This window comes from Oreochromis niloticus, linkage group LG22, assembly GCF_001858045.2.
Source record: "Oreochromis niloticus isolate F11D_XX linkage group LG22, O_niloticus_UMD_NMBU, whole genome shotgun sequence".
NCBI lineage: Eukaryota > Metazoa > Chordata > Actinopteri > Cichliformes > Cichlidae > Oreochromis > Oreochromis niloticus.
The window spans coordinates 2,691,695-2,707,499 of record NC_031985.2 but is presented as its reverse complement, the minus strand read 5'-3'; the positions used below and the strand labels follow the sequence as shown (position 1 = coordinate 2,707,499).

General features: G+C 41.6%; 1 protein-coding gene across 6 annotated transcripts in view; it reads right to left on the bottom strand.

The window, feature by feature from the left end:
• col14a1b (collagen, type XIV, alpha 1b) overlaps positions 1 to 15,805 on the bottom strand; it is a 174,370-nt gene that overhangs the window by 77,851 nt on the left and 80,714 nt on the right. For all 6 annotated transcript variants that reach the window (XM_019350851.2, XM_019350853.2, XM_019350850.2 and 3 more), the window contains 3 exons: positions 15,298 to 15,443; positions 7,845 to 7,974; positions 638 to 760 (listed from right to left, as the gene is read on the bottom strand). In XM_019350851.2, the coding sequence (XP_019206396.1) occupies positions 638 to 760; positions 7,845 to 7,974; positions 15,298 to 15,443 (399 nt within the window). The remainder of the gene's footprint in view (positions 1 to 637; positions 761 to 7,844; positions 7,975 to 15,297; positions 15,444 to 15,805) is intronic.

Here is a 15,805-nt window from a genome sequence, read left to right as displayed (position 1 = left end):
AATGCAAAGACGATACGTGAGGGCGAAGTTTCAAAGTTTAACTTGGACTAAGCCTTACACCGGGTTAGTGGTGTGGCTGCTCGCAGTGACAGCTAGATGCTAGCAGCTGCAGTTAGCTGTCTGGCTTCACTTTCACTCATCTGTCACTGAACTCCACCTCTCGACCACATTGTGGTTTTGGAGCTATTTAAAGGATTTTAATGCAAACATATTTGGTACACTGTGTGGGTAATTGTACTAAAAACCAGTCCAAGTCCTCCAGCGTTGGTGAGTAAGACCAAAATCTTTTTTGATCCTTCCTCTGAGGTAAAGCTTGACATTTTAAGTGTCTATGGAGACTGACAGTTTCAAGTGAGCACTGAGGAAACTGCAGAATTTGGCACTTCAGCACTGGATTACATTTTTATTCCTGGTGGCTGGTTACAATAAGAAACTCCTTCAGTATGACAGCGCCCCACGCATCAGCATTTCTGTCCTTTAGTTTTTATCCACATTTATGAAATTGAAGAAATTATAGAATTATGGTTTGCACAGATTTCTTAAAACTGTCTGGACTCGATGGGACTTTAAAACTGTAATATTTGAAATAAGCTAAATAAGAGATTAGGGAGAAATAATTGGTATGTGTTTAAATTACCAGTTAGAGGCTGGTAGATGACCCTGTACCCCATTGTGGGCGACGGTGGAACATCCCAGCTGATCTTGAAGCGATTGTACCATTCCTCTGAGACGCGCAGGTTCCTGGGAGCTAAGAGAGGAACTGAGAAGCAGAGGGGACGAGAAAAGACAGATTATATGTATGCATCCAAAGTGTTAACAAATATTAAGGAACAAATATCGATATAGGCGAATATTTGGGCATTTTATCCGTGAGTGTCTGGAGTCAAAAGAGGGAAAAAAAGATAAAAGCAGAGCGAGAGAGAAAGACGGTGAAGCAGACAGAACAGCTGACAGAAAAATCATTAACAAAAAGAGAACAGAGAAAAAACATGAAAGGGAAAGAAGAGAAATGAGCTGTGTACCAACAACCTGAAGCCAGAGTTTCAATCCAAATAACGTAAATCCAGCAGAAGCAAAAGGATTAAATATATTCCTGAGTACAGGATGATTAGACCGAGCTTTAATAATGAGACAGAAAGTAGAGAGAGGAACTGCAAGGGCAGACGCCGAGTCGGCAAAAGGAAGATAATGACGAGTCAAAAAAGGCCTAAAAGTTTGATAACGCGTAATAAAATTTCAACTGTCGGCACAAAAGTAAAGTCTCCCCACTGTTACAGACTGTACAGTCGAATTAATCTGCCAGAATGATATTAAAACCAGAGGACTTATCACTGGCACGACAGCTGGGACACATCTTTTGAAATGGCCGAATGCTATAATACGATATCTTAAAATAAAGTGATTTCTTAGAGGAACGTGTGCTTTTCGAGCCATCTGTACATTCACATACATTTATAACCTCCGTGCAGTCTCCTCTGCTCCCCCACGGCGGTGATAGATTCGAGATCGCCGTGGTTAATGGGAAACCGGGAGACTTTTCGGGTGGAAATCCCGGAGTGAATCTGCTGGCTGTTGAGTTGCACATTTGAAATGCTAAAAACCTCCCATCGCTCTCCCTGAGCTGCAGCTGTCTCACCATTACTGCAACTGAACCCTCCAAATTATGCCGGCTCTTCTGCCTCATTTTCCCTCTTCACCTTCCCGGCCGTTCACCATTAAAAAGCTAATCATGCTCTCTGCAAAAAGCAGTACTCCCCCCACACCCCCAGTATCTGCTGCACCCTCATATGTTCAAATCCCTCTGTTATACCCGCCTCTTCGGTCGTATTATCTATTTTCCCTGTGCCCTTCCTGGTCCTGAGAAAATTACCATCATCCTCTGAACTCCGTCTGCATTTCCTCCCACTATGTCTTCGCCCTTCAGGCCTAAGGGTAATGAGAATCTGGAGATTTAATGAAACTTTCAGAGTAAAAAAATGCTTTTTTGGGTGCTGAGGAACTTTTTTTTCTTTTTTAGGAACTAGGGTACTAATTCTGCATGCAGACGTCGTACTGGTTCCTCGATTGTACTCTGTGCATCTATCATGTAACAGTTGTTGAGATGACACCAAGTCCCCAAGCTGCTGCCCACTTTTTTAGTTCCTATGGGAAATTAAAGCATTTTTACACAGCAGAGGCTTTAAGTCTTCCAACACAACAGCCAACAATTTAATTGAGCAGCAAAATATTATCATGAGTCTCGGTTAGAAAACGAGGAAAATGATCTAATTACAAACCCAATTCTGAAAAAATTGGAAAAAAGTAAAAGCAGAATGCAATCATCCGAAAATCTCATAAATCAATATTTGATTCACACTCCAAGATAGAACTCACAGAATTCCACATTATTTTTAAATATTTGATCATTCTTAATTAGATAGCAGCAAAACAAAAACATCAAAAACAGCTGAGAGACTGAGAGAGTAAAGAAACAGAGTTTAGGAATCTGAAGGAATCTCTGTGTGCAAGAAACAGGCCAAGAATCAATCTATGTGACTTTGGGGCTCTCCTTTAAAAACAGGCATGATTCTATCATGGAAATCGCGGCCTCACTTCCAGAAATCCACAACTGCAGGTTAAAACTCGGTCACATAAAGAAGCCATATGGAAACATGACCCAGAAACACTACCTTCTTCTTTTTGGACTGAGACAAAGTGGAAAGCTCTTTATTTCTGTGCTGAAGTTTGCATCTTTGATGGCAAAGGAACGCATCGACGTCTATGGAAGTGGCAGCTCAAAAATCTGCAAAGGCACCATCAGTGCTGAAAGGCGTGCTCGGGTTTAGAGCAACATCCAGGTGACGTGTTTTTCAGGGGAGACTTTACATATTTCAGCAGGACAATAGCTAACAGGATAGAGTACTTTTTCTATTACAACAGCATGGCTTTGTGGTAGAAGAGTCCAGCTGCTAAACTGGCCTGCCTGTAATCCAGACCAACGGAAACATTTGGAGCATCAAACAAAAACTTTTATAAAGACAACCCAGACAAGAATGGGACAAGATTCTTCTCTCCTCGGTTCCCAGACGTCTCCAGGCTGTTACACAGGGATAAACATGACTCTGTCCCATTTTTCAAAGTAAATCGAAATATTAAAGCCCTAAAAAACATCTATTTTTGCTTGAGTGTTGTTATTAATATCTAATTTAAATGCATGTTTACTTTAACTACCCAGATGTTTACAGATGGCTCCTAACAGCGTCACGAGCCACTGAGATAATGTTTTTGAGGAGAGAAAAACTCTGAATGTGATGCAGACTGTGGGCTGCAGCTTTCTGGAGAAACCACTCGTCCACGACGCTACATGAGAAACTGTCTGCTTCTTTTTCTCCAACAGCCACACGAGCCAACAGGAAGGATAACAAGCATCGAGGGACAAGCACTGGTTTAAAATGAAGCATCTTTTGATGCTTTGAAGGTGTCATCTGTAAAAGCGTGGCTCTATCTGAGTGGTCATCAATTGTTGACTAAATGATGATGTTACAGAAAAGAAGAATCATGCTGGAATTACCAACTTTACTCATCACCTGACAAACACACTGTTGTCTGGCTGTGTTTGAAATCAGCTAAGCTGCTGTGGCAGGCTTAGTCAGTGCAGGGCATCCTGCACCAGTGTTGATGTTTAACAGGCTGGGAACAGGAATGCTTAGACCGGTGCATCGCCGCACCGAGGCCACAGTAAGCATCCGTTTCTCTGTGATGTCAGCAGCTTCTGACAAAACAACACTGTGTGATGTTCTGTTAATGAGAACACCTGAAACCACCTCGTTTGAAAAGAGAAGATGAAACTTAAACATGTGAGAGAACTCTTCTCGCCTGAAAGTATTTTTCCAAATAAAATTAACTGCAGACTGTAATTATGCTGCTTTACAATCTTTCCTTTTTAGTGCTTCTTACAGACTCGAAGCTGCTTCAAAATCAAAATCACCCAAATTAAAACACCCTCCTGTCTCTTAAATTCATTCCTCATTCATTCCTCGTCACAACACATTCCACACCGAGGCTATGGAAGTCAATTATCTTCTAATTCTCGGTCTTAAATCTCTTTGCCATCAAGTTGGTAGTGACTTTTCTATCACATTATATTTGTTTTCCCCGCCGCCCTCTCTGTATTACCCCCCACGTCTCTCTCACTGATCACCCCATCCTTCAGTGGATCAAACACAGCTTAATCTGCCTCTTCTGTCACATTATCTATCTTCGGTTTGGGGCTAAAAACCCAATCATCCTCTCTGCATTCCCTGTCATGCCTCCCTCGGCGTTCGCCCCATCCCTCATAGGTTCAAATCCCAAGATTACACGGGCTCCATTTGTCACATCATCTATCTCCACCTTAAAAAACGCAATCATCCTCCCTCCTCTCTCTGCATTCCCCGTCATTCTTCCCTAGGTGATCATCTCATCCCTCACTACCTAACAGGAGCCATTCATCATCAGCGGGTGTCGCAGGCTCGTCGCTTAAAAAGCAGAGAACGTCGTTAGCGTCTGCTAATGTGTGTAATGCGTTGCACGGGGGAGACATGATGGGACGGAGCGGAAAGATGAATGACTTAAATTTAGAGTTTCCTCCACGCTGAAAGTGGAGTGTTTGTTCTGTAATGCACTTGGCAGCAGAGAAAATCATTAGCCTCTGCTGGTGCACTCACAGCGGCGCTCTGTCATATTTAACAAAAGAGGAAAAGATGCTTCGCGCATATTTCTGTCTTCAGCTCCACAGTAAAGGAAATGGATGCTGAGCACTGAGCGGTTGCCATCTCTTTTCCTTCCTGGGAAATTGTCTCAGGTGTAATGAGCTGCAGAGATCTTCGGGGTCGGGTTAGGTAGAAGGCAAGTACTCCTATTTTTCATCTTCTTTTGAGTTTTGTCTAAATACTTGTTAATGAAGGCAAAGTTGTAACGAAAAGCAAAACTGGAAGTGCACACCTAATTTCTAATAAAGGTTCGGCTCCAGTATTTTGAATATGGCACTGACAGGGACTTTTCTATCTTGTTACATATTTCATCAAGTCAATCAACGTTTTATCTTGTGCAGTGATTTAAACTTTACAATATAACTGAATCCTTTTTTTGCCCATGTTGGCAGAAAGAAAAACGCCCCCTTAATCATTCACCTTCTGGTGAAACAAGATGAATGGCTAACACTTTTCTGCTGGGCTTAAATTGTTGTGTTTGTTTCACACTAATGAGACTTTAAGAAAGTGACAGCCACTGTGGGCGGAAATGCATCTTTCATGCTCAAGTCCCCCACAACAGATTCTCCCTCTTAGGAGGTGAAGAGTTTGTAGACAGGCACAAACACCCGCGACACCAGCACCTCATTATGGGTCCGATTAGCAAACTTTTCCAAATCAGTGAGGTCGTTTCCATCGCGTTTCCACGTTTGATCCTGAAAATACTCACTTTTTTGGACCCTTGTGGTTGTGAACATGACACTGACATTTCCACTATCTTTTAATTGCAAACCACAGCGCTGCTTTGTCCTGGCCCGTCTCCTGGTCCTCGCTAACCCTCAACACCTTCTTTGTCATCAGGGGATTGTCATCACCTGCACAGGAGGATTTTTTAAAGCTGGTTATCTCCCAGAATGCTTTTGGCCTTTCAGATCCAAACTTTGCTTCATGTACTTGGTTTGAATTATGTTGAACTGATTGTTTGTTTAAAAGAGACGTATGATTTATGATTTTATGAATACATATGGTTTTTACCCATTTCGAGTCTTCAGTGAGTTATCCGTTGGCATAATTAAATCATTATATACTGAAACTTAGTATAATATTATAACATGCTGAGACAGACAGCAGATGTAGTGTAGGACAACACATTTTCTGTCCTTCTTTGTTTTCAGTTTGATTTAAAACGGTCACTGAGCCGTTTATTTTTTAAAGCCTGGCCATTGTTGAGATGTGCACCAGCTTTGCTGGCCCACAGTGAAAAGGGTTATAAATGGCTTCCAAAGACGCTGTTATTAAACTGGAGAGTTGGGACCAAACTAAATGGAGACTGAAGCACGAGGTCAACATTCGCCACACTAGGAGATCCAGGAGCCACCAGGAGCAGCAACAACACGACTTCAAGGAAGCAATATAAATACTGAAAGCTGTTCATACATCACCAAAGACGGCATCAAACCCCAGCTATTGACTTTAGGTTCACATATTTAATCATTTAGTATTCGGATCATAACATGCCACTGTCATACTCACAACATAACATCCACAGAATTTGAGGGCATTCCTCTATTTTGTTTTCGCTTGAGATGTTTCCACTTTTCAAAGAGGACAAAAAGGAATAACAATGATAAATAAATAGAGGGTGAAAGAGGAATACTGAAAACTGCTACTGAATGTAGAAAGGAACCCTCAACCAGATCAACAGGGTAAGAGATCATCTTGAAAAAACAAGCATCTTCACCTTTCTTCATTCTGTTCTTGCCTTTGTTCCCTTGTTCACTTTCATCCTTCTTCCTGTCTGCCCTGTCATTTTAGCCTCATGACAAGATTTTCCCGGCACAAATCCAATAATACTTTAGTCTGTCTACAGCAGCAGGACTGTGCCGGAGATCAGAGCACAAAGATGGCAGAGTGTGTCGGAGGGTCACAAGTGTGGCACTCTGATCCACAGCAGCTTCTCAGCTCTACTTTTAAATCCCAGCCGGGGTTATTTGTCCAACTATAACAAACTACTCCTACAGCTGGGAGGAGAACATGATGTTTTTCCTCCATATGTTTCTTCTTTTTCTACACTGTGCCAGTATTTCAGACACAAGAAGCTGAAACAATGTGAGTACGACTGACTTAGAAGATCAGATATGATAATAATAACTTGCTGAATGAATAAATAAGCATTCATTCAGTTCAATTTACAACAACTTTCCCACATGTGGGACTAATAAAGGTTATCTTATAAAAAAGAAACAACAAAATGGTAAATGGACTGGTTCTAATAATAATAATAATAATAATAATGATAATAATGATAATGATATAGATCTTTTTGACTCTGCCTGAACACTCAAAGAATATATTAAGATATATTAAGAATATATTAAACGATATTAAGAGGTTCCACAATGTTCTGTCCCTTCTAGGTTACATATTTGTGAACCTCTGGCTCTTTTCCAGTGTGGCTATTATTCAAGTCTGACCACTCGCTGCTGTCCGTCAAAAGTCTGTGTCTCAAACTGACCCACATTTCAGTGATGATAACAACCAATTCTAGTAGTCTTAAATAAACTCATCTATCAACAAATCACAACAGCAGTCACTGCACAGTGCTTCATATTGTACAGTAAAGACCCCACAACAGTGCAGAGAAAACCCCAACAATCAAACCAGTCCCAATGAGCAAGCACTTGGTGACAGTAGGAAGGAAGAACTCTGTTATAGCAGGAAGAAGCAGACTCAGGAGGGCATGTGCTGGGATTTGTTCTCCAGAGTCAAACTGTCACAAAACTGTCAGAGGTCAGAGCAGGACTTCCTGTAAACAAAGCCTCCATCCTGAAAACAGTGTAGATGCACATTGTTTATTAATTAGTTAATTTTGTGTCATCATCTTGTACATCCATCATTTACAGAATGAAAACAGTCTTTCTCCTTGTATCGCTGTCTGTTTCCTGGTCTAATTTGTATGTTTATGTTTGACAGCAGATAAGTTTGTGTCAAGTGCAGTTCCAGCTCTACTCTGAGGTCCTGATCACACGTTAATGATAAAACTCGATACAGGAGACAACTTAAAAAGAGCAGAGAGTGAAGAAAAGAAAGTGAAAGAAACACAAGTCAAACAAACTCAGCATCAATATGACTCACGCGTTCGTCCCGTCTCGGCGGCTGCCGGTCCGTCCCCCTCGGGGTAAACAGGCGTGATGGAGACTTTGTACTCTGTGTCTGACAGCAGAGGCTGCAGAACCAGGCTATTCTGACCAGTGGGCACTGTTCTCTGTAAGCACAGAAATACCACAGTTAGGACAGTTTTGAAAGACAAGCGAGGCCGTTAATGTTTGACTTTAACATTTAGACATTTCCCCATCCCCAGTCTCTCTGCACTGATGTGACATTTCACCTCCCAAAGTTCAGCTGCCAGTCAAACAGAGAAACTGCACTCTGACGTTTTCTTGTTTCTAATCTCCACAGTTTCCACAGCTCATCATCCACTTTTGCTTTGTAATATTAAACGTGTGGATTTTTGTAGCTGCTTCTCAATCATGTTACAGCACGTAGGCTCCTGTAGAATCACTTCATGTAGATCAGATGTAACAGCAGGATAATGTGACTGCTGAGGTTTCTCAATTTAACAGGACCTCGAGTTTCCTTGAAAAAATAGGAAATAGCAAACCCAAAAAACTCGTGCATGTCTTCGATGATTTGATTATAATTTGTGTCCACGTGCAGAGATACATTTGCCTCTAAATGATTGTTTCTTTGATCATTCTCATTACCCTGCCGTCCGCTTCCTTCACAGCGTGATCGAGGTGACGGATTGCGGCCTGAGAGTGTTCTCCGTCTTCTCCAGCAACACCGGCCTTCAAGCATTCTGCATTTCTCCCTCTGCTGTTGTTTTTGGTAGCATTTCTGTATTTGCATGTCATTCAGTCGTTAAACGCACTCTCAAAACTTTAGAATGAATTCTGATAAAACTTTGTAGGGACGTCGAGGAGCCGTGTTAACAATTCATCAAGGTTTCGTCCACCGAGGTCATCAAGGTCAACTCGAAGATTTATTGGTCGAAAACTGACATAAAGCCTTACTAATCCAAAACTCTGATTCTTACAAAGTGTGGCGCATACTGAGGTGTTTATTGTCAAAAATGATAATAAATAAGTGATAACATGTTATATAGAGATACTTAAAATGATCATAGGTTTTGTGACTGACAAGAACAAGTTTGCATGGGAGACTTTTTAATTGCCTAATTTCATTATAACGTTATTGTGTTTACATTAGCAGGTCATATGTGTTTAAAATTAAATCAAACCAGTTTTTGTTTCACTTTCAGTTTCTTCTTCATTGATCTTCAGTCCAGCAGCTCGCTGGTTGGTTTGTCGGTCGGTCTTTCTGACTCCCGTCTCCCTTTTTTGTGCTTTGTGTTCCAAATACTTGTTTTTTTATTGTTAATATTTTATTATAATCTTTTATATTCCATTCTTTGAACTCCTGTCTCATGTGTTGGGTTCCTCTGAGCCGTGGATTTAGAGAGTCTAACAAGGACGGATTCAAAAATGAGTTAACAAAGAGAATTAAGATTTCTAAAGCACGAGCTAGCAAAAAAATAGTATTAGCCTTTTTAATAGAGGTGAAGTAGGGCGAGTGGCTGCAGTGGACTGTGAGGTTTCAAAGTGCTGCAGAGGTTAATTGTGTCCAGGTGTCCTCTTCACCTGTGGGCGAGCTGAGTCTTTTATTAAAACTGATGATCTCACACTGAAGACAATCTAATCTCCTTCTGTACCCCGCGGGCATCTCTCCTCTCTCTTCATCTCTGCTTCTCTGCCGTTGTTTGTCTCTCCACATCTGTTGTTCATAAATTATACTTATATGGTGACTTATATTATTTATTTTTGTTTTTGTTCTTTGAATCTGAAACCCAGTGGAGCTCTCTTTCTTCGTTTTTATTCTCCGAAACCTCTGGCTCATTTCCCCTCCGCTCATCTTGAAGTATCACCTTCTCTTCCACACTCTTTCCCCTTCTGTTATTAAACTCTATGATACACACACATATATATATTTTATGTATGATGACAGTAATTTCCAACAAAATCCAACTGGAGCAAACTGAAAAGGATGGCGTCGTCTGGTTGTGCCAATATAATAAAAGAAAATCTTGACAAATCAAGTGGCTCCTGACATTCTATTGGTTAGAAAGAAGCCAAATCTTCTCTCAGTAAACTGAACATATTATACCAGCCCAGCCTTATGATACAGTTAAGAAACACTCGTCTGTTATTTGATCTGCATGAAGCATGCTGTGAATGCTCTAAGTGGCGCTGTGAAGGGAAATGTTTGTATTTTACATATGATTGAACACAGAGCTCATTTCGCTCCAGGTAACCAGAGCTATTGTTGTATTTGTGCGTAGGAGAAATCTTTAGAGGTTGAGCTCTCTGCTGTCTGTCTGTCTGCTGGGCCAGTTTGCATTCTGAGCATGTAGAGTCTGGCCCAAACTTCCACTTTCTAAAAAAAAGAAAAAAAATTCTTATACGTGTCAGTCAGAGCAGCACTGTGGGCCTTGACAAATCAATTTCAGCCCAGTCTGATGAAAAAGGCAGCAAGTCTCTAAACTGTCACAGTGTCACACAGTTGGAATAAACCACCTCCAGCTGCACTCCCTTTTTTACTCCAACCTCTTTGTAAATGCAAACGTGGTCTCATAAAGTATTTATGTGATCCAGAAACACAATCTTGTTTTGACAGAGGCTCCACGCAGGTCTGGAATATTAAGTTTGATCCACCTTCGCTGGAACAACGAGGCTTGAAGGTAAACTGCAGGGTAGACAGTCAAACACACAGCTGACAGAGTCAGCTCAAGGAAACTGTCGGAGTGCGATGACACAAGAAGACAAGAAGTGCTAAACTGTACAGACAAAACGCCAAAGCAGAGACACGGGGCGAGACTTCAGACCAGGACAACAGGAACCAACAAAAACTTCCAAGCAGAGCTGCGAAAAAAAATCAGAAAGACTAATACGAAGAATATTTTGGTCAATATTGAGATTACAGAACAATTGTTGATCTAAAACCGAAATATAAATACATAAACACACCACAGCCAGTCAGTGTGACAAAACTAATGAATAATGTCGAACTGTCAGTAGTCTTGTTTAAATCATTTTTATGATAAATCCAAATAATCGCCAAGTCCTAGATCCAAGTGGGGACGCATCCCTTATGTTGTCAACCACGCGGGAACCTCCGAGGGCTGAAAACTGAAGCTGAGAAGAAACTATCCATACCTGCAGTTCCTTTAGTGGCCACTTGGGGAGAAATCCTCATGCCTAGCTGTGCAGTAGTGGTCGACATCACTGATGATGTTAAAGAAGAACCACCGTTAATCTTAGATCAGGACTTTAAGCTCAGGTCAAGTCATAGGAAGCCTTCAGTTTATTACAGGACATCTAACAGCTGGTAGCTGCTGGAGGCACAAATCCTGGAGGTTTGTGAAGCTAAATGTAATGACTTTGGAGAATATATATAAAAAAAAAAGAAACTTAGATCTGTTTCTGATGTTTATCAGTAACAGACCTAACATTAACAAAAACTAAATAAACAGATAACTGGAAGTGAATCAGTCACACTAAATGAGCAGTTGGGGGACAGACATTTCTGCTGAATGATGCCAAAGATCACAGTTAAAAAGAAATGAGTTTGGATGTCTCCCTCATGAAACCACACTTATGGTGTTTAAACCTAAATGGCTTCCATTAGCTAAAACCAGCAATTGAGACATGGCTCAAAGATCAAAAATTAAAGTTTTAGTGCAAAACACTGTATTTATTTATTATTTTCTAATAGCTGTGAGTGTCACACACAGACAGTTACAGTTCTTTAAGAAAAATCCCGTCTGTTTAAGATCCCTTAAACTTTTTAATCCCCAGTTTTTCCCTCCTGGAACAAGAATCTGCTCCTGAGCAGTGAGAGCCAGAACCCTGCACACGCTGGAATTGCTCTTGATGCCCGGCAGCTTTGGTTTATTGGACGCTGAATGAAGCGGCACAGGGAAATAATGGAGCTTCAATGAGTTGAGCATCACAGCTGCCTGTGGACAGATGGCTTCAGAGTTGAGTCACGCCACGGCTACGGTGTAGACACCATCATCTGGTACGGCAGTGACACAGCCATCTGAATGAACCGAACCATTAACTTCTAGATTTATAAGCTTGTAGAGACCTAAGCACTGAGAGATGTTTCATTTCTTCGTGCATTAATTTTCTAGTACAAGTCTAGCAAGAAAGAACCAGACCAGGTTACAACCTTAGAAGTTGTAACCCAAAAAGTACGGATTGGAAATTGTCCTGTCAGCCTGCACAGGTGCACCACAAACACATTCATACCTGCTAATTACAGCTAAGTAACAGACTAATAACACACTAGCATTTCACTCACTAGTGTCTGTATCTGACAGCAGGCCACAGAGTGTTTGTCAGATGAAAAAGGCTTCATAAGGCACCAACAGCACAGACTCAGTGACTTCAGTCAGAGGTGAAGCTCTGATTGCCTACAGTGCCCCGTGTCGGGAAATTGGGCATTTTGATGTGGGAGTCACTGGGGACAGACTGACTTGTGGAGTCCGACTGGAGGGCGGCTGGCTTCTTAATACGTCTGTGTTGGCTTTATGCTTCTGCCCAGAAGGTCAACATTTGATGATAACAATGGAAATCCAGATATTTCTATCAGCCAGAGAAGAACAGCAGTCGGAACAGGATAAAAACTGAGACACAAACACTCGATAATTAAAATGTTGACAAGATTGGATGATTTATTCTTAGTGTGTTCTTCTGTGTGTTACACGTCTTTAAATATGGCATCCACGAATCCAAAATCGAAAAGGCCCAAATGGAGATTAATCACACGCATGATGAGGATATGTGTATTGTAGGATATGTGCTTTTTTTTCTTTGCTGGAAGATTCAAAAGTTGCAAAAAGGCCGAGGAAGTCTGATCTCTGGCTTTTCTTTCCTGCATGTTCCTGTGATGCAGAGCGTTCTGTAATCGTGTTAGAAAACCACTTTGTGACTAATATCCACTATTTAATTCCATGTAATAAGATTTTGTTGCAGCTGCAGATCTAACATGCTAACCACGCGTTAGCTCTTTAGGACAAGAAGATGAAGTGGGATGAGCCACATATCAATAACATGTAAATGAGACGCACTCCTTCGGTGGTGCGTTGCCTGCTTTGGCAGCCGAGAACCACAGAGTGAAACTTTGAACAAAGCAGGTGTTTTTTGCTCCCCCCGCAGCAGATAGACATCTAAATAGTAGCAATTGAGCGCAGCACTTGGTGATTCATAACCTGACCGGATTGCCAAACAGAGGCCACAGCTGTTCGCGCTTTGATAAGAGATCTCATTTAACAAGCCGCCGGTGCGAGCAGCTGGTGGCTCTTTATTGTCAGGATGAAAAGGCTGAAGCGGGACCTGTGTCCAGAGTGGGCCTCTGGTGCGGTGGCAGCACAACCAGCGCACAACAACACACACCAGTGAAGTCAAAAGTCACTGAAAGATGAGACGGTTTTGGAGATATTTGACACGCGTTAACCTGGCAAAGTGAACACCCGACCACTTAGGATTACAAAGATCCTTGGAAGCCATGCTCTACATTTGTTAACATCAAGAGACAATTATTACAGAATAAATGTGATTTGCACAAATTTGAAAGAAAACAATGAGAGCATGAAAAAGAAAAAAGTCTTTGTGATGCGTGTAAAAGCGTGTGTGTGACTGGAGTTTAAAGAAAGGAAATCTGGGAGTTTGTCTTTAATTAGGATTCAAAGCAGCTTTTATCATGAAAACTAATCACATTCTAAACATGACATGTCTGCCTTCTAACGGGGACTTCGAGTCAAAACTCTGCATCGCTGTGAACCAGACAGAGCTTTTGAATTAGACACAAATTAGATTTGATACAAATTTACTTTCAACAGTTGAGCAGGAACCCTGAAGTTTGACCCTGATTACTTTTAAAGTACACCCCCTCCCCACACAGCCAGATTCCAGGCATAGCTAACACTTCTGTCTGGAATATTCCACATTCAGGTTTCCCACACGGCACAGGTTGTTGGTTTTTGCACCATCCAGCTCCTGCTTCCTTCCTGAGTGTCAGGAGTGCAGAAAGCATCAATGCCCCTTTTTCCCCTTTATTTAAATTGTCATTTAAGTGGAAGTGGACAAAAACCACTCTGGGATTTTGTGCCTGTGCTCAGTGTTGGTTCAAAATCCTGACCGGTCTTATGAGTCACACTCTGTAAGCATGAAAGCAAGTTCTGGTAATAAAAGTCAGAGTTTCTGGGGTTAAGGTAGAGACCCGGAGCCAGAAACTGAACTTTCATGTCATATTTTGTTATTAAAAATAATATTTGGCTCCCTTTGGACATTTCTGGCACTCGGGGTCACGATTGTGGCCCCATTATTGATTTATTGTCACGCACGCCTGTCGAGCGCGGCGATGGCATAATTTTGCACGAGTGTTGTTTTCTATAAAGCCCTTCACCCAACCCTTCTCTCTCTGCTCATTACTGCAGAACCTGCCAGCCTCTCTCTACCTCACTGAAAAAAAGAAAAACTCTTTGAAGGTCTGCCACTGTTTTCATCATCATTATCCTCTTCCTGCTCTCGTCTCTTCCCCTTAACTAGACTCTGAAGGCCTGCCATCAACTTCAGTAGCACTGACTTTCTCTCCAAGGAGGACTTCTAATCTGAGGGCCTGCCATCGTCTTCATCAATAATCTCCAATCCTCCTCCTGTTGAAGATCGACGCTCTTGTCTGTTCCATTGCTCCCCAAACGCCTCCCATATCTCTGTCATATCTCCATATCTCTGCAGTGAACAACTGATGTGCAGATAGATTCAAAAACAGTTATTATAACCAGTGCCAAACCCGAATTAAAACCTAAATGATACAAAGAATGTGCTTTTAAACTGCTCTGGCTTCATGTAATAGTGTCTGTGTAGGTTCTCAGTCAGCTAACTGGACGTCTGTCAGTTTGTGGAGATGTTTCAACCACGAGTCCCGGGTATTTTACCCCTGGTGGGAATTTGTCCCCTTTGGATGGGAAGGCAAAGGTCCTTGAACAAATAGTCTTCTATACAACAAAAAGGCCTCTTTTAGCATTAAAAAGCACTTACTGGTATTTAGGCGTGGACACAGGTACGTATTTGTAGGAGTTTGACTTTCAGAGCATAAAATTTGAAGAGTATTTAAAGGAATCACACAAATGTAAACTAAAGTTTACGGCTGCAAATTAAACTTCTGCAAACTGGTGATGTGGTCGTGACGGCTGCCACAAGAGATTTTCATTTACTTTAAATGAGAGGGGAAGGCTTTATCAGGATGAAAAACACATCGCTGTCAGTTTTGAGTTGTTTAGGTGGTGTTTGTGTGCTGGGGCTGATTGTTTGTTGACTTTATTAATGTGCGACTCCTATAGGCTAAGATACTGTTGCTCAGTGCTGATGCTGGGAATGAAAAGCAGGCGTTGCTGAAGACCGTTGGAATGAGCGTCAGACTTCACGTTAATTATTCTGAAATAAAGTGTCTCTCTCGGTCTTACCGTCTCCGCTGCTCGGTCTCCCCTCGCACTGATGTAGCTCAGTCGATAATGTCGAACATTTCTGGGGTCGACGGGCTGCCAGGACACCCGCATGCTGAACGTAGTTTCTTCATCGATCTTCATACTTCTCACCCCATATCGAGGAGCTGAAGGGTCGGACAGAGAAACTCTGGCTGCAGATCAGTGACTCAAAGATTAGCTCAGTGAAGCATGAAGCTGTCACAGCCCATCACAGAAAATGATGGTATCAAAATGTCATCATTTTGGCATTTAATTTGCTCAGATTTTCATATCACATCAGTGTCTTCGGAATATCGAAACGTTCCCTCGGAGAACATATCGGAACAACACACCTTCCCTCTGATAATATAGGAGCAGATTTACAGACACTATCAGTGAAACAGGAGGAGCAAACTTCTTATCTGATTTACAGTTTCAGAATTTTGATCTTATAATATCAGCATTTATAGCGTCACTTATACGCTCTAATTTCTTGAAACTTTTTTCC